The sequence below is a fragment of the Moschus berezovskii genome, chromosome 11, assembly GCF_049115385.1.
Source record: "Moschus berezovskii isolate FMDL1 chromosome 11, NW_MosBer_1.0, whole genome shotgun sequence".
Lineage (NCBI taxonomy): Eukaryota > Metazoa > Chordata > Mammalia > Artiodactyla > Moschidae > Moschus > Moschus berezovskii.
In genome coordinates, this window is record NC_142470.1 from 61023172 (window position 1) to 61042089 (window position 18918).

The following is an 18918-nucleotide window of genomic DNA, read 5'->3' on the forward strand; positions in this document are numbered from 1 at the left end:
TACACCAGCTGTGCCTTGGCTCAGAGATCACAAATGACTTTTCTGTGTGATTTTTGACTTCCCTCACAGATCCCTGGAGATGAGGGGTAATTCCTATCCTCTCTGTGCCTGGTTTCCTATAATGATACACAATCCTGAATTGAGGTGGTCATTAAGCTTTTTATATTCAAACCTAGTTTACATTTATTATTCAGAAATGCTTCCGATAAAAGCAAAAGGGAGTAGCAGAGAGCAGTGGGGAGAGGACCCTTGCCTCTTCAGTTCTATGCTCTGTAGGGGACATCTGGCCTGAGAAGACCACCTAAGCCCCAGAGATTCCCCATTTGCCTTTCCCAATCAGAATCACTGTGTAAATACAATGTATAGAAGGACCTAGTTGATGTATTTTAGATTTCAGTTTTCTTAATATTTATATTATCTTAAAAAAATTAACCTTTGTTCATTCCTGCTTATTTATCTTATTTATTACAGAAAACTGTGATGGTAGCTTGGCCTAGAGAATTAGGAGTGTGTCTGTGGAAACAGTGGTTTCCCAGGTAGCTCAGTGGTAAAGAATCTGCCTGACAAGTAGGAGAGTTGGGTTTGATCCCTGAGTCAAGAAGATCCTCTGGAGGAGGAAATGGCAGCTCACTCCAATATACTTGCCTCGGAGATCCCATGGACAATGAAGCCTGGCGGGCTACAGTCCATGGGGACCCAAACGGTCAGACACAACTTAGCGACTGAACAACATCAACTGGGAAACACCAATAGGCCTCACAGGGAACACCTATTACCCTGGAGAACTCACCTTGATCTGACCCCCAGCCTCACCCAGGATGTGGATGTTCCCACTGTGAGGCAAGCAGAGCCATCTCTAAGATTTATAACAAGATTCATAAAACTGAGCTATAAAACCCTGAAGCTAATAGACTAACTCTCGATGAGAAATACTGTCACCACAACAAAAATGCAGGAATCCATGCAGCCAGCCCTTTCCTCCCCTTATAGACTCACTTGATCTGTGAAGCCAAATAATGCTTAGAAAGCACAGAAGCTGAAAATGAGAAATCAAATAGTCAAAATGAGCAGACAAGAGTCAAGCACATCCCTCCTAGTTCTCAAAAGAGCAACTTCACCATTGCCAGTTCTTAGCAGGATGTCTCAGTACCATTCTGGGTTCTGACAATGCAGGATGCATTATTGGCATCTAATAATGTGTAGTTTTCAAACTGACAAATTAGAGGTTTTAAACAGCCTGATGGAGAAGGCAATGGCACCCCACTCCAGTACTCTTGCCGGAAAACCCCATGGATGGAGGAGCCTGGTAGGCTACAGTCCATGGGATTGCTAAGAGTCGGACACGACTGAGCGACTTCACTTTCACTTTTCACTTTCATGCATTGGAGAAGGAAATGGCAACCCACTCCAGTGTTCTTGCCTGGAGAATCCCAGGGACGGGGGAGCCTGGTGGGCTACTGTCTATGGGGTCGCACAGAGTCGAACATGACTGAAGCGACTTAGCAGCAGCAGCAGCAGCAAACAGCCTGATTAGACTAAGTAGCATCTTCAAGATCTAAAAGGATGTGGAAATGATAGTGGATGGTACAGCAGCTGCAGAAAACTACACCCTGATTCTGGAGCTCTTTGTAGGTTCTCAGTAACCCTCCTGTTCAGTAAATAACTCTTCCTAGAAACCAGAGCAGGCAGGAAGGAAAGAAGGCAGGCCTTTAATCGCTTGGCAGGAAGATTTACAGGGAATTATAGCGGAGATACGGGTTTTAAACAGAATGAAGTCTAATGTGTAGGGACAGCTTCTTAGGAGAGGGGAGTATGAGTATTGAAGATAAATAGGGATGGTTATCTTCAATACTCATACTCCCCTCTCCTAAGAAGCTGTCCCTACACATTAGACTTCATTCTGTTTAAAGCCCGTATCTCCGCTATAATTATTGAAGATAAATAGGGATGGTTACGGAGAAGGCAATGGCAAGCCACTCCAGTACTCTTGCCTAGAAAATCCCATGGATGGAGGAGCCTGGTGGACTGCAGTCCGTGGGGTCGCTAAGGGTCAGACACGACTGAGCGACTTCATTTTCACTTTTCACTTTCACACATTGGAGAAGGAAATAGCAACCCACTCCAGTGTTCTTGCCTGGAGAATCCCAGGGACGGGGGAGCCTGGTGGGCTTCCATCTAAGGGGTCACACAGAGTCGGACACTATTGAGGTGACTTAGCAGCAGCAGCAGCAGGGATGGTTATGTGCTGACATCAGGTGCAGAATGCCTGGGAACCAGAAGACAAGGAAGGGAGCAGGTATGACGGTTATTACTATTTACTAGGTACCAGTTCGGAGAAGGCAATGGCAAGCCACTCCAGTACTCTTGCCTAGAAAATCCCATGGATGGAGGAGCCTGGTAGGCTGCAGTCCGTAGGGTCGCTAAGGGTCGGGGACACGACTGAGTGACTTCACTTTCACTTTTCACTTTCCACTTTCACACATTGGAGAAGGAAATGGCAACCCACTCCAGTGTTCTTGCCTGGAGAATCCCAGGGAAGGGGGAGCCTGGTGGGCTTCCGTCTATGGGGTCGCACAGAGTCGGACACGACTGAAGTGACTTAGCAGCAGCAGCAGGTACCAGTTACTCCTGCTATAAAAGACCTCCATCGTGCCTGCCGGGCATGCAGTCCTTCTAATAAGAACACCCTAGGGACTTCCCTGGTAGTCCAGCAGTTAAGACTGCACACTCCCAATACAGAGGTCCTGGGTTCAATCCCTGGTCAGGGAATTAGATCCTACATACCACAACTAAGACCTGGAGCAACCAAATAAATAAAAGTAGATAACTATCTTTAAAAAAGAGCACCTAATTTCCTGTTTCCTGCTCACAGTCTAGCTTAAGAGGAATGGACTCTACCCACAAGAGCATATGACCCAGGTCAGGCCAACCAGCACCCAGTATCTCTTGGCTAATGACATTGACTGGAGGATGGGGTTGTGTCTCACACAAAACCAGTGAGACTTTTCCTGGTAGAGTTGCCAAAGAGATAGGATGGGAATCTGTAAATCTACTTATACCCATGGAGAAAAAAACCTACCTGAGAATGGCACCAAAATGGAATAAGCCTGAGAGCTGGAGAAAGTGTGGTGACATTCAGTGACATCATTTGATCCCTGGGCTAAAGCCTGGAGTCAGCCAAGCCCATACTTTGCAATATGAGACAACCAATTCTCTTTTTTGTTTGTTTGTTTTATTTAATTGGGGTATAGTAGGCAACGGAGAAGGCAATGACAAGCCACTCCAGTACTATTGCCTAGAGGATCCCATGGATGGAGGAGCCTGGTGGGCTGCAGTCCATGGGGTCACTAAGGGTCGGACACGACTGAGCGACTTCACTTTCACTTATCACTTTCACACATTGGAGAAGGAAATGGCAACCCACTCCAGTGTTCTTGCCTGGAGAATCCCAGGGATGGGGGAGCCTGGTAGGCTTCCGCCTATGGGGTCACACGGAGTCGGACACGACTGAAGTGACTTAGCAGCAGCAGCATAGTTCAGTTCAGTTCAGTTCAGTCGCTCAGTCGTGTCCGACTCTCCGCGACCCCATGAATCACAGCACGCCAGGCCTCCCTGTCCATCACCAACTCCCGGAGTACACTCAAACTCATGTCCACAGAGTCGGTGATGCCATCCAGCCATCTCATTCTCCGTCGTCCCCTTCTCCTCCCGCCCCCAACCTTTCCCAGCATCAGAGTCTTTTCCAGTGAGTCAACTCGTCGCATGAAGTTGCCAAAGTATTGCAGTTTCAGCTTTAGCATCAGTCCCTCCAATGAACATCCAGGATTAATCTCCTTTAGAATGGACTGGTTGGATCTCCTTGCAGTATAAGGGACTCTCAAGAGTCTTCTCCAACACCACAGTTCAAAAGCATCGATTCTTCGGCGATCAGCTTTCTTCACAGTCCAACTCTCACATCCATACATGACCACGGGAAAAACCATTGCCTTGACTAGACGGACCTTGGTTGGCAAAGTAATGTCTCTGCTTTTTAATATACTATCAAGGTTGGTCATAACTTTCCTTCCAAGGAGCAAGCGTCTTTTAATTTCGAGTTTTGCCAAGAGAATGCACTGGTCATAGCAAACACCCTATTCCAACAACACAAGAGAAGACTCTACACATGGACATCACCAGATGGCCAACACCGAAATCAGATTGATTATATTCTTTGCAGCCAAAGGTGGACAAGCTCTATACAGTCAGCAAAAACAAGACCAGGAATTGACTGTGGCTCAAATCAGGAACTCCTTATTGCCAAATTCAAACTTAAATTGAAGAAAGTGGGGAACACCACTAGACCATTCAGGTATGACCTAAGTCAAATCCCTTATGACTATACAGTGGAAGTGAGAAATAGATTTAAGGGACTAGATCTGCTAGAGTGTCTGATGAACTGTGGACAGAGGTTTGTGATATTGTACAGGAGACAGGAATCAAGCCATCCCCAAGAAAAATGCAAAAAAGCAAAATGGCTGTCTGAGGAGGCCTTATAAATAGCTGAGAAAAGAAGAGAAGCCAAAAGCAAAGGAGAAAAGGAAAGATATACCCATTTGAATGAAGAGTTCCAAAAATAGCAAGGAGAGATAAGAAAGCCTTCCTCAGCAATCAGTGCAAAGAAATAGAGGAAAACAATAGAATGGGAAAAACTAGAGATCGCTTCAAGAAAATTAGAGATACCAAGGGAACATTTCATGCAAAGATGGGCTCAATAAAGGACAGAAGTGGTATGGACCTAACAGAATCAGAAGATATTAAGAAGAGGTGGCAAGAATACACAGAAGAACTGTACAAAAAAGATCATGACCCAGATAATCACAATGGTGTGATCACTCACCTAGAGTCAGGCAGCCTGGAATGTGAAGTCAAGTGGGCCTTAGGAAGCATCACTATGAACAAAGCTAGTGGAGGTGATGGAATTTCAGTTATGCTCTTTCATATCCTAAAAGATCATGTTGTGAAAGTGCTGCACTCAATATGTCAGCAAATTTGGAAAACTCAGCAGTGGCCACAGGACTGGAAAAGGTCAGTTTTCATTCCAATCCCAAAGAAAGGCAATACCAAAGAATGCTCAGACTACCACACAGTTGCACTCATCTCACGCAATTCTCCAAGCCAGGCTTCAACAATATGTGAATCGTGAACTTGCAGATGTTCAAGTTGGTTTTAGAAAAGGCAGAGGAACCAGAGATCAAATTGCCAACATCTGTTGGATCATTGAAAAAGCAAGAGAATTCCAAAAAAACATCTATTTCTGCTTTATTGACTATGCCAAAACCTTTGACTGTGAGGATCACAATAAACTATGGAAAATTCTGAAAGAGATGGGAATACCAGACCACCCTACCTGCCTCTTGAGAAACCTGTATGTAGGTCAGAAAGCAACAGTTAGAACTGGACATGGAACAACAGACTGGTTCCAAATAGGAAAAGGAGGACGTCAAGGCTGTATATTGTCACCCTGCTCATTTAACTTCTATGCAGAGTACATCATGAGGAACGCCAGGCTGGAAGAAGCACAAGCTGGAATCAAGATTGCCGGGAGAAATATCAATAACCTCAGATATGCAGATGACACCACCCTTATGGCAGAAAGTGAAGAACTAAAGAGCCTCTTGATGAAAGTGAAAGAGGAGAGTGAAAAAGTTGGCTTAAAGCTCAACATTCAGAAATCTAAAAAAAAAAAAAAGAAATCTAAGATCATGGCATCCAGTCCCATCACTTCATGGCAAATAGATGGGAAAACAGTGGCTGACTTTATTTTGGGGGCTCCAAAATCACTGCAGATGGTGATTGCAGCCATGAAATTAAAAGATGCTTACTCCTTAGCTATGACCACCTAGATAGCATATTAAAAAGCAGAGACATTACTTTGTCAGCAAAAGTCTGTCTAGTCAAAGCTTTGGTTTTTCCAGTAGTCATGTATGGATGTGAGAGTTGGACTATAAAGAAAGCTGAGTGCAGAAAAATTGATGCTTTTGAACTGTGGTGTTGGAGAAGACTCTTGAGAGTCCCTTGGACTGAAAGGAGATCCAACCAGTCCATCCTAAAGGAGATCAGTCCTGGGTGTTCATTGGAAAGACTGATGTTGAAGCTGAAACTCCAATACTTTGGCCACCTGATGCGAAGAGCTGACTCATTTGAAAAGACCCTGATGCTGGAAGGGATTGGGGGCAGGAGGAGAAGGGGACGACAGAGGATGAGATGGCTGGATGGCATCACTGACTCAATGGACATAAGTTTGAGTAAACTCGGGGAGTTGGTGATGGACAGGGAGGCCTGGCGTGCTGCGGTTCATGAGGTCTCAAAGAGTCAGACACGACTGAGTGACTGAACTGAATTGAACTGATATCTGCTTTACAATATTGTTAGTTTCTGCTGTACAAAAACATGAATCAGCTATATATATACATATATCCCCTTCTTCTGGGACCTCCCTCCTTCATACTCCCCCCCCAATCCCACCCCTCTAGGTCATCACAGAGTTATCACAGAGCATCAAGCTGAGCTCCCTGTGCTATACAGCAGGTTCCCACTAGCTATCTATTAATATTTACACATGATAGCATATATATGTCGATCCTAGTTTTAGCACATGGGCTTAGTTGCCGCATGACATGTGGGATCTTAGTTCCCCAACAGGGATTGAACCTGCACTCCATTGAAAGGTGGAGTCTTAACCACTGGACCACCAGGGAAGTCCCGACATAATGTTGTTTTTAAACACACACACACAGACACACACACACTGCATCAAATGAACAACCCCAGAAAGAAATACAGATGACTTCCTAGGAGTTAGGCAGAGTTCTAATCCAAAGCTGTCTAGCCTTTCCCCACTTCCTCTGGTCTTTACGATATACCTGTAGCCCCACTCTTTTCCCTGCAATTCTACACGCCAACCCAGAGTAATAATAAATCAGGTTACATGGCTCATGCAATAAAACATACAGGACACTGGACACCAGAGATACAATGGTGACCCAAATGACCTGTCCCCATGGAGCCACAAGTCTAGTGGGGACACACGCTGCTGCTAAGTCACTTCAGTTGTATCCGATTCTGTGCGACTCCATAGATGGAAGCCCACCAGGCTCCCCTGTCCCTGGGATTCTCCAGGCAAGAACACTGGAGTGGGTTGCCATTTCCTTCTCCAATGCATGAAAGTGAAAAGTGAAAGTGAAGTCACTCAGTCGTGTCCAACTCTTTGCGACCCCATGGACTGCAGCCTACCAGGCTCCTCCGTCCATGGGATTTTCCAGGCAAGAGTACTGGAGTGGGGTGCCACTGCCTTCTCCGGGGGACACATGTTAGAGCATCACAAATGTCAGAGCGTGATGATCCTGAGAAAGAGGATCAGGGAGGTGGGAGGCCCCTGAGACCTGAGGGAGGAGAGGAGGGAGACAGAAGAAGCACAGGAAGGGGCCTTGACCACCTCTTCTTTCTGTGGTTCTGTGCTCCCCCTCCCCGCCCCTTTCCCCTTCCTCTGCCTCTTCTCTTCCTCAGACCCCTTAAGGATCTCCTGCCAGGCCACTTACCCCCCAGGCCATTTCTGCATTCTCTCTGCCCTAGGAGGGCAGTATTAACAAAATACTTTTTGTAATGCTACTGGATTTCAAAGAAAAGCATGCACCCTAGGGTCTGAGTAGTTTTCCTGGTAAAATACTATCCTCTAGGCCTTTAATAAGAGTCTAGTGTTTAAAGACACAAGGCCAGGGCTTGTCTGGGAGCCCAATGGCTAAGACTGCACTCTCAATGCAGGAGGCCCGGGTTCCATCCCACATGCCATAACTAAGAATTTGCATGCTTCAACTAAGACCAGGTGCAGCCAAATAAATATTTTAAAAGACAGAAAACAGCTAAAAATATACTTTCTGTTTCTTTAAAAAATAAAGACACAAGGTCAGCGGTACCTAGTCCTTTCCTGGAAAACTTGCCCCTGGTGACTCTGAGGCCCAAAAGTCAACACAGGAAGAAGAATGAAAGGTCTGGAAGCTTCTGAAATGCACAGGAGATGTCAAAAAATGTGAACTCTGAGCACAGGGCCTGTTGTCCCTTATTTATCCTCAGATATTCCAAATGTTTCCCCTATTCACCCACAGAAAATAAAACAAGTAAACTGGATCACATACTTTCACTTCAAACATAGAGATATAGTCCTTCTAAGCCTCCACTGAGGGCAGGAGAAGAACGAGATGTTTGGGTGGCATGAGTTGGAGCAAACTCCAGGAGATAGAGTGAAGGACATGCTGCAGTCCATGGGGTGGCAAAGAGACACAGCTGAGAGCCTGAGCAACAAAAAAGCCTCCAGATGATACCATTAACAAGAAAAGTGAACTCAAATTCAGTAAAGGGCGAGGGCTTAACACCATGGAGGAGCTCCAACTAGAATGAAGAATCAGGTTTTAAAATCACAAGCAGGACGTTCTATGGATTTTAATGCATGTCTGTACATGAAGTTCAAAGACCGTCTCGCTGTCTTTCACAGTGACTGGAAAGAACAGTTAATGAAGTCATCTATAGCCACTGTTGTTTAGTAACAGAATCAAAAGTGCACAGAAACACTACTTTTAAAAAGAAATTTATAGAAATAAAAATGGATGAGAAAGGATATACTCAGGAGAACTGGGTTAAATAGTTCCACTTGGTACTCACAAATGGCCCGGCAGCTAGGGAGAACAAGACCCCTTCCTCCTCCCTAAAAGAAGGGCTCCTGGGCTCCAGATCTGTTACATTTAGGAGATTTTAATATGGTTGCTTTCTCTCTCTCTCATATTTTTCCTGTTATCTCATAGAAGAGGATGGTGATGCCAGTCATGTCCTGGATTCAGTCTGCCTCCATGCAGCCCTCCTGGTCTTCCTCTCTCTCTTTGCCCTCAGCCTTATAAGAAACAAAGAAAGCTGGTTATGGGGCCTTCCCAGGTTCACAAAGTGACTCCCAGCCAGGGGTAGAAAATGTGTCCAAATGCCTTAGTCAGTGCTGGGATGGAGATGAGAGGGCAGAGTAACCAACGCTTCCCCAGAGAACCCACAGTTACAGAGGGGAGTGGGTCTAGTCCTCTGGTGGGTTGGGAGGGAAAAAACAGTTGCAAACCACTGGTTTAAGATTTTAAATAGCTCAGCTGGAATTCCGTTATCTCCACCAGCTTTGTTCGTAGTGATGCTTCCTAAGGCCCACTTGACTTCACACTCCAGGATGTCTAGCTCTAGGTGAGTGACCACACCATCACGGTTATCTGGGTCATGAAGACCTTCAGTTCTTCTGTGTATTCTCACCACCTCTTCTTAATCTCTTTTGCTTCTGTTAGGTCCTTGCCATTTAATATTATCAATGTACTTGAATTTTGAGCTTCTCCTAGGCAGGAGTAAAGTGGCTTATAATTCAGTTTCTACTTTGTCAGGCATATGGGAGGCACCTGGTGAAAAACACTGGTGGAAAGAATGTACACTGAGCCTGGAGCCACCACACTAAAGGGAACCAATAAGATGGGCATTTTGAAAATCAAGCCCTGGGTACGCCAGGGTAGGAACAGGAACCCTCCTGCAGGGCTCGGGGCTGCATGACTAGGTGAGGAGCTGAGCCTGCCACTCAGGAAAGCGTGGGTCTCCACTCAGAGGGCAGAGGCACAGAGGGGGCGAAGAAGGAGCCCCTCCCCTTTGTGTCCATAAAAGTCGCCTGCTGAGGAAGCCTGGCCGGGGAGTCTGTGTTCTGTCACCTCTCCCAGAATGAGGATGGATCTGTCAGAGGAATGATCCAGAAGAGATGGGAGATATGGGCCCCAATTCAGTCAGCCAAGCAGGACCTCAGTGAGTCTGAAAGCCAGTGGTTCTTGGTCCTCTCAGATCCCCTGCCTTGTGTTAAAACCAAGTATTTTCTACCACAACATTGCAAATCAATCATACTTCAATTAAAAAATAAATATTTTCATTTGCTCTTCTTGATTCTGAATTGAAATTCATAGACAATATGATTGTCTATATAATCTTAACAATCAAATCATAACTATAACAAATGAGAAATGAAAAGCAACGTATAATAAAATAATATGTATTCCTACATGAATATTCAGGAATGATTGCACTGGAAGACAAAATAGCTCCCGCAGACCTCCCAAATAACCCCTCGGGTTGATACTGCTCCACTGGGACCCCCGCTCTAGCCCAAGAGGAGCCCCCAAGTCTCTGAGCTCCCCGGCCAGTCAGCTGGCAGCCCTCACTTTCCAGTAACTCACCCTCTGGCTGCAAGAGAAGCTGAAGGCGGGAACCAGACTGGCCCTTTCTTGCTCCACTGCTGTCTCATGGGGCATCTGTAGGGAACAATAGGAGGTGGAGGAGCGCCATCGGTGCTGAGGCCTTCCAGAGTCCCCAGTTACACATCAATATCCCCCAACGCCATCCTCTGCCCATAGCTGCCAGCTTCCTGCCCAGTGATGCTACAGAAAAGGGAGCCCAAGCGGGTCAGCAGGAGGAGGAAGTTTCTAGCAGATGGACTTCACTTCCTCAAAAATCCCAGGCAGCACTGCTGGGTAAGTTCAGGTTTCTTTAGCTCTTTCACCTGGGCGCTCCGGATGCTGTTTCTTCACCTGTCTGGTCTCTACTTTAGCAATGGTGTCTAACTGCATGATAACGCCTCAGATCCCCTGTTTTGCCTACAGGAATCCTCCAGCCTCCTCATTTAAAAGCCCAGAGATGAGATGAGGCTGCACAGTGAGAGCTCAGTGTGGCAGCGTGGTGCAGGGGACAAAGTGGCCCTGGATTCAAATCCTGACTCTGCAGTGTACCTAGCAGCAGTCTGAACCTAAGTAATTTAGGTTCTCTGCACTTCCAGTTCACCAGTGGTAAAATGAGAAGAAAACCTACTTTGCTGAGTTATATTAAGCATTAAGCAGAATCAATTAAAAAAAAAAGCACCCAGCCCAGAAACATAAAATGGTTTCTCCTGCTCTCAATTATCAGGAAGGCAGCTGAGAGTGGCAAGAAAAATAGGGTTCACAGAGCCCCAGAGTACTAGCTTCAAGTCTAGATCCTTGACTGCAGATGGTACATCATCTAAGATGGAAATAATGACCACTCGTTGGGAGAAGGGACATGCATGCCCAGGGGAGCTCTGCACTGGCCAGTCTCATGGCCCCCATGAACCCTGTGGCATCACTGTCGCCTTCACTGCCCTGCTCTTGACTGAGAAGCGTTCCAGGTCTTCCAGAGGAAAACCAGCTGGAGTGTTTACTATGCAGTCTGCTGTTTGGTCCACTTTCCCTGTGATCAGTGTACTGTGGTTACTGAGGATAGGGGGACCACAGCCTTCCTCCTTGAAAGCGGGATCATGTGTACTAGGGAGATAATGCAGTCTCAGTTTAAAGCAGTAGTTAAAACTGAGCAGGAGGAAAACTTCCCAGCAGAGGCATCTTATCTGTAGAACCATAACCCCTCCAGAGCATTCTTTATGAGACAGACAGTTATCTGCAAGGGTTTGGCCCATTTGTGCCTGGAGATGGGAGAAGGGGGTCTGGTGACCTCAAATGCTCTTGGCAGAGCCAAGCACCCATGGGTCCTTCTGGGACGGAGGTTCAGGGATGCTAGGGACCCACCAGCTCCCAGGCTGCCCGGTACAGCAAGCTGAGTGGCTGGTACAGGAAATTGAGGCAGGTGGCTGTGTAGAGGTCAGCGTTGCACATCAGCTGGCTGGAGAAGAGTGTCTGGCGGAAGCCACACCGCAACAGGCTGCCCATCACATTGTAGCACAGGTCCAGCTCCTTCCTGGCTGACCCTCTGGCAGAGGGGCAGCTCACTGATTCGAGATCCCATTCCCCAACCCCCACACGCCCAGGACCTACATCACCCACAAGCAAGCCTGTCTGCCAGGGTCAGGCCCAGCCCTGCCCTCCCGGGAAATAGTCCCCTAAGGACATTGAGGCCCTCACCCACCACAAGGAAGGAGCTGCCATGGCGCTCAGCCAGCCCGGGCTTTGGGAGGTGGGGCGGCTCTCTCTGCTTGGCCCCAGGCCCCACTCCCTGCTTTCCTGCCTGGCCCTGGAGAGCGACCAGCCTGCTCTACACTCTCAGCATCACTTACTTTCTGGTAAGACCCACACACCCAGCCCCGCTCCCGCCCCACCCCCCTAGCAGGGCCCCACCTCATTACAGGCCCTGCTTTCAGAATCTAGAAAAGCATTCCATTCCCTCATAGTTCAGTCGTTAAAAATCTGCCTGCCAGTGTAGGGGACACGGGCTCTGTCCCTGCTCCAGGAAGATCCCACATGCCTCAGGGACAACTAAGCCTGTGTACCACAACTACTGAGCCTGTGCTCCGCGACCAGAGAAGCCACCGAGTAAGAAGCCCACTTGCCGCAACTAGAGAAAGTCCATGCACAACAGTGAAAACCCAGGTCAAAAACAAATAGTTTTTTTCAAAAAAAGAAAAGTGGTCCAGTATTACTCCCAGAGTGACCAAGGACATCCTTGTTCCCCTCTCTGTGCCTCAGTTTCCCCATCTGTAAAATAAGGGTGACAATCCCTGTCCAGTCCCCCTCAAGGGGCTGTGGGAGGATCATATGGCATGAAAGCACTGAATTCCCTACAAGAGGTTCAGCCAAGATCCTGTACTATTGGTCCCCACTGGGCCTGGGAATGTCAAGTGGCCTGAACCCCTGTGGGACTCTTCCACCTCTAGTGACTGGTCAGGAATGACACTAGGGAACGTGTCCTTTCCTTACCCAGACCCACCAACTCATCCACCCTAAATCCTGTCTTCTCAGGCCCTTTGTCTGGCTGACCCCAGACACTAGCCAGGCAGTCGGTCATATGAGGACCCAAGCCAGGAGGCAGGCACTTCTCAAGGTTAATGGTGGAGATGGAAGAACCTCAACCCTTCAAGAGCACACTGCTGTCATTCAGCACAAGGGCCAGCAGAGGGCACAGGCTGACAAGGCCCAGTGGCACTCCTGGAGAGTGGGGGAGTCATAACTGGGCTCTGGAGACCTGGGACAGAGCTAATCCAGGCAGGCGACCTGGAGTCACACGCCTCAGCCTCCACCCCGCCAGGCCCATCCCCTCCTCCTCAGCACCCTGCTCTTGCCTGACTCTCCCTCTTGGGACGTTGTTGAGTTTTAGGCCATGACCGCTGTCATCTGTGTGCCTGGTGCAAAAATGGCCACTGGACCCAGGAGGAGAGAAGCTGGGGGCCCCACAGTCTCCAGGTACAACCTCCCCAGATGGCATGCGGTGGGAGACACTCTGTGGGCACCCAGTGGGGGCACTGAGCTGGGTGTGTGCCCATATGTGAGAGGGTCAGTGGTTTAGGAGGAAGGGCCTAGCAGTCAGTGTGAGCATCTCAAGGGGGTCAGAGTCCAGTTTAGTAGGGAAGCCCAGTCTGAAACAGATCATGATTTCCTGAGCAACCTGGCATGGACCCTGCTGCCAGGCATGGATGTGGACCACCACCCTCCATCCTGCTTCCCTCCCAGGGTAGGGGTCACAGGTCAGGGCTCTCACTGGTACAGGTCCGCTAGATGCGTGTCCAGCCTCTTCAGCATCTCCATTCACTCTGAAAAGCAGACAGGTGACAGGGGACCTGACAGCCCTGCCCACTTTGTCTTGGGTCTAGGTCAGCTAGAGAGGTCAGGGTAGAAAGATCACCAGAGTCTAACCCCACTCCCCTGCCCAGGGCCCAGCTGTGTGCATAACATCTTTGCCCCTCTCCTTACACTGAGGGAGACTCCGCCCAGGGCAGAGCAGGGAGAGCCCTGTGGGACAGATGAGGAAGTTGGCCAGAGAGTTAGATGACCTGCCCAAGGTCAGACGTCAGTGACTCAAACCCAGCCCTTAGAACAAGCCCAAATTGTTTGGTTCATAGGAACTCCTGACTTCTCAGCTGGAGGACTGGGCCTTGCACTCACTAAATTTCTCAGGCTGAGTAGGGAGGATGCAGTCAGGTGAGGAAGAAAACCTGGGACTACGGAAGCACCACGGAGCTCCAGAGTCAGGAGACAGGACGAGAGCCTCAGCTTTAGCCCTTCAGGCTGTGTGACTTTGGGCAAGACACTTAACCTCTCTGGGTCTCTGTTTTCTCATGAATAAATAGATCCACTCTCATAAACCGCAGAGCAGACGGTATGATCACGGTCACAATTGACCCCACATAGGAGAGAGGGGACGATGACCATGGTGCAGGCTTTAGCATCGCTGGCCAGTGCCCCCTGCTGGTCTGCCTCCTACAACTCACCCTTCTCTTGGGCCCAGATGCCCAACTCCCGGGACAGCTCAGGAACCACCAGACAAGTCTGCCAGCCCTGCCGCTTCTTGGATTTGAGGATGTCCACAAAGATGTAATCCCCGATGTATAGGATGTCCTTCCCCGCACCCCGAGCAGCTCACACACCACGTCCGATGACCCTGCCAGACCAGGGGAGGACAGGCCCACTCACAGTCCTTCCTGCCCAAGTGAGCAGGCTGGGGACAGGGGCTTCTAGTCTTGTCCTGGCGGGCAGGACCAGGACGTGGGTTTCTAGTTGAAAGAGGGTCGCTAAGGAGGAATGGGAAGGAGGGAGGGAGGGGGAAAGGGGAGCTGGTACCTCCAGAGTAGACAGCACAGTGCTGGTGGGGGCCAGTATAGGTACCAACACAGAATTTGCCCATGTCCTGGAGGGGGCAGAGGGGTGCCCTGGTCAAAGAGGGTGGGGGGGGTTGGGACTGGCAGGGGTGAGGAGAGAAGGGGGCCACAGAGGGCCCTGAAGGAGTCCCCTCACTGGATCCTCCCTCCAGGGACAGATAGACAGCAGAGCAGCCACCACCAAGGGCAGGTCAAGCCTGAGAGGCAGGCTCCCTCCCCACAGTGTGGTTCATGGGTCACGGAGGACAGGCCTCGATCCCTGCATTACCGTGTTGACCTCTCTCAGCGCTGTGCCCTCCGCGAACAAGTGGGGCTTCTGTGTGTCAACCACGATCAGATCAAAGTAGGACCTCCAGGGTCTGGCTGCAGCCTCAGCCTGCAGGTGGGTGGACGAGACGTGGCGGGGCACATGGCAAGGCATGTGCCAAACACACGCACTCATCCTGGAAAATCTGATTCAGGCTCTCAGCCAGGTCCTCACCCACAGCTGCCCCACCCACACCTGGCTGGGATGCCTGGTTCTGGACCAGTGAAAACTCGCCAGCTCCCCCATCTCAGCCCTGGCCTCTCAGCCAGATGGGACATACCAGGGCTCAGGAACTAGGGCCTCTGACCACCCAGCGTCCCCAGCCACGCTGGCAGGAAGTGCTCAAAAGCTATTAGCAGAGGCCAGCGTTGGATGTCGAGTGGGCTGTGTCAGCCCCTGGAGTCCCTCATAGCACAGAGTCAAAGACCCAGGGACACAGGACGAGAGCACAGGTTCCTCCCCACCCCACCCCCCAGCTGGAGCCCTGCTTACCCATTAGCTGGTTGTGTCACACTCCCCACCCCCAGGCCTGCCAAAGCCACTTCTCACCCACTCCCGCCCCATCCAGCCCCTCCCCAAATATCTAGTCACTTTTCCAAGGTCTCCCCACCTCTCCAGGCTCCTTTCACAGCCTGACTGAAGTCAACAGTCTCCCACCCACTGGGGAAGTTTCAGCACCCACTGGGGAGGTTCCAACAGGCCCACTCAGGTGAAACAATTCCTCCCATACCCTTGGTTCCTCCTGGAGGAGAAAACTGGACATGGGAGGGACCTGCAGCAAGGTGGCCCAGCCTCCTTGCCCTAGACACAGCCTCCACCAGCCAGGCCCATGGCACTCACCTCACCAGCACCTAACAGGTAGGTCATGATGGCCTGGCAAGGGCAAGGCAGGAATTAGGGCACCTAGCTGGGTCGGACCAGGGGCTGCCAAGGCCCTCAGCCCACAGGACACACCGGGGACCACAGGAGCAAGATGGAGGGGAAATGGATAATTTCACAGAGACCCTAGGCTTGCCTGGTGGCTCGGGGGTAAAGAATGGGCCTGTAGTGCAGGAGAGGCAGGGTTGATCTCTGGGTCAGGAAGATCCCCTAGAGAAGGAAATGGCAACCCACTCCAGTGTTCTTGCCTGGAGAATCCCATGGACACAGAAGCCTGGCTACAGTCCACGGGGTAACAAAGAGTCAGACACGACTGAGTGACTAACATTTCACTGAGACCTTGAAAGGCCAAGAAATGGAACCCAAGATACCAACCAGGCAATGAGGGTTTCACCCCCACTGCTTCTCCACTCCCTCAATGTTTCTGCAGGGCCTCAGTTTCCCCAGAGCCAGAAAGGAAAGTTTTCTGGCCCAGAGGCTAAGCCCCGCCTCTCCACCCACCTCCAATTACATACTCACATCTGTGTATTTGTAGTTGCTGGTGGTGGCCAGGAACACTTTTCCGACCTCCTTCATCTTGTCCAGCAGGACGGGGATTTGTGCCTGGGGCAGAGAAAGGAGCCACCTCCAGCAGTGGAGCCTCCCCGGAGCTGCCCTTGGAGCCTGTTCTCAGGTTTCAGTCCCATGGGTGGGCAGGGGGCCCCAGGTCAGGCAGGAAGGCAAGGAACAAGGCCAGGGTGCAGGGCTCTGTCCACATCTTGAAGAAGGAGCCAGGGAAAGGAGGAGCAGCCCCACTGCCCTGGGGGAGGAGGGGACAAGGGGGACAAGGCTTAGTCATGACCCTAGTCTAAGGCCACTCACATCCTTCTCCAGGTATTTCTCTAAGTCCTCCAAGGTCTTCTCCTTGAGACAGCCCTGCAGGAGGGAGCAGAGCTGTGAGTTCACGTGCTCATGTGTGTGTGTGTGTGTGTGTGCACGGGCATGCGTGCACATGCCTGCATCCAAGATGGAGGAACCCAGACCACCATCCTCAAGCGGAAGCAGAGTGAAACCTTATGGCGTCTGGGGACCTGGGTGAGGCCTGGGATCCTGGGACACTCACCGAATGGTGGACATAATCCATGGCATCCATCACATCCTGGAAGAGGCTTTGGAAGGACATGAAGAGGTTCCCGTGCTGATAGCCCATGTCACAGCTGAGTCAAGCCAAGAAGGAGGTTGATAAGGGCCCCTGAGGTGACCACCACCCTGGAGCCCTCCCAGTGGGACTCCTTCCATCCACAGTGAGCAGGACACTGGGTTCATGTCCCAGCCCTCTTGGGAGGGGTGTCACCATGCACTGAGGGTCACCCCTTGGGGGTATCAGTTACAGAGTTGGGGGCTCCCACATCTATGACCTTCCCACTGAGTTCTTGAAGCCCTTGGAACCCCTCAGGAGGAGCCTCTGCCTCTTGCTGGGGCCCCCACTTCAGGGCTTGGCCCCTAAGGGGAGCAGCATCCTGCTGGGTCACCCACGGCTGGGGGAGAGAAGTGGCACAGAATGCACTTGAGGTAGTGGGAGCAGCCAAAGAAGAAGTCTACCAGGCAGGCACAGAGGTAGGTTTCTAGGGGTGGGGAGGCCGGTCAGTCTCTGGCCCAAGGATCCAGGCCAGAGCCGGGACCACCTCACCATCAGCCCTCAGCCCATCAGCCCTCACCATGCAGGTTGAAGAGCGTGTTGAGGATGTGAAACCGCTGCAGGTCGTCCCTCTGAATGAACTTGCTGGGGTAGAAGCTTCAGACCTCCGCCCTGGGGAGGGAGTGAGCACTGTGCCATGATGCCCCTCCACAGCGCCCCCCAGTGGTCGGCCAGGCCCTGCCACTCCTTCGCGCCTGTCCCCATCCTCCTGTCCCCCTTTCTCCAGCTGGCATTGCTGAGCCCCTGCTGTGTGCTTGACCCATCCCCCAGCCCCCACCGTCTTTCCTGCAGCATCCTTGCCCCCGAGCCGGTGCCTTACTCCAAGAGGGAGGAGAAACCGTGGATGCCCAGCAGCATGTTCCCCTGGGCATCCACCTTCAGCAGGTTTCCGTAGAGCATGTTGAATACCAGTCCCCTGGGTGAGCGCACAGAGGCTGTGAATGGGGTGCCAGGCCGGGACTCGGCTCAGCATCCCGCCCCCGCCCCCGGCCCCCGCTCCCCGGCCCTGCTCACCTGGTGGGGAAGGTGGGGTCGTAAGTGTAGCGCAGGATCTCGTGCGGGTACCCGATGCAGACCTAGCACTCCAGCAGCAACTCGAAGGCCAGCTTCTCATAAGCCGGGGACTTGTAAGCTGCGGGCCGAGCAGACCCAGGCCCATTGGTGCCCATTCCCCGGATGGCGCCCCTGGCCCCCAATTCCTCACTCCTCCACTCCCACCCCTCCCCTTCTCTGCTACCAGCCAGCATGTTCAGTTCAGTTCAGTTCAGTTCAGTCGCTCAGTCGTGTCCGACTCTCCGCGACCCCATGAATCGCAGCACGCCAGGCCTCCCTGTCCATCACCAACTCCTGGAGTTCACTCAAACTCATGTCCACAGAGTCGGTGATGCCATCCAGCCATCTCATTCTCTGTCGTCTGTCTCTCCCCCAACCTTTCCCAGCATCAGAGTCTTTTCCAGTGAGTCAACTCTTCTCATGAGGTGGCCAAAGTATTGCAGTTTCAGCTTTAGCATCAGTCCTTCCAATGAACACCCAGGATTGGTCTCCTTTAGAATGGACTGGTTGGACCTCCTTGCAGTCCAAGGGACTCTCAAGAGTCTTCTCCAGCACCACAGTTTAAAAGCATCAATTCTTCGGCGATCAGCTTTCTTCACAGTCCAACTCTCACATCCATACATGACCACGGGAAAAACCATAGCCTTGACTAGACCGACCAGCATGTAGTCCATGTCAAAGCCAAAGCAGCCAATTTTCCCCATCGTCAGGCTGTAGTTGACAAAAATCCTGGAAAGGGGAGGATGTCAGGATCAACGCGCCCAAACTCCAAAGGCCAGGGTTTCCCTAGGCCTGCGTGTGTCTGAGCACGTGTGTGTATCTCAGCACGTGTGCCAGCGTGTGCAGGGCTCCTCT

At 50.8% G+C, this 18918-nt stretch overlaps 1 protein-coding gene across 1 annotated transcript in view; it reads right to left on the reverse strand.

Moving 5' to 3' along the window:
* The window catches only part of NT5DC4 (5'-nucleotidase domain containing 4), an 82363-nt gene that overhangs the window by 59000 nt on the left and 4445 nt on the right, over nt 1-18918 (reverse strand). Inside the window, 15 exon segments of the mRNA XM_088841787.1 lie at nt 10272-10346; nt 11628-11760; nt 13531-13582; nt 14261-14389; nt 14392-14430; nt 14610-14676; nt 14895-15023; nt 16353-16436; nt 16695-16748; nt 16936-17029; nt 17380-17437; nt 17531-17640; nt 17831-17926; nt 18025-18142; nt 18719-18792. Coding sequence (XP_088697913.1) covers nt 10272-10346; nt 11628-11760; nt 13531-13582; nt 14261-14389; nt 14392-14430; nt 14610-14676; nt 14895-15023; nt 16353-16436; nt 16695-16748; nt 16936-17029; nt 17380-17437; nt 17531-17640; nt 17831-17926; nt 18025-18142; nt 18719-18792 — 1312 coding nt within the window.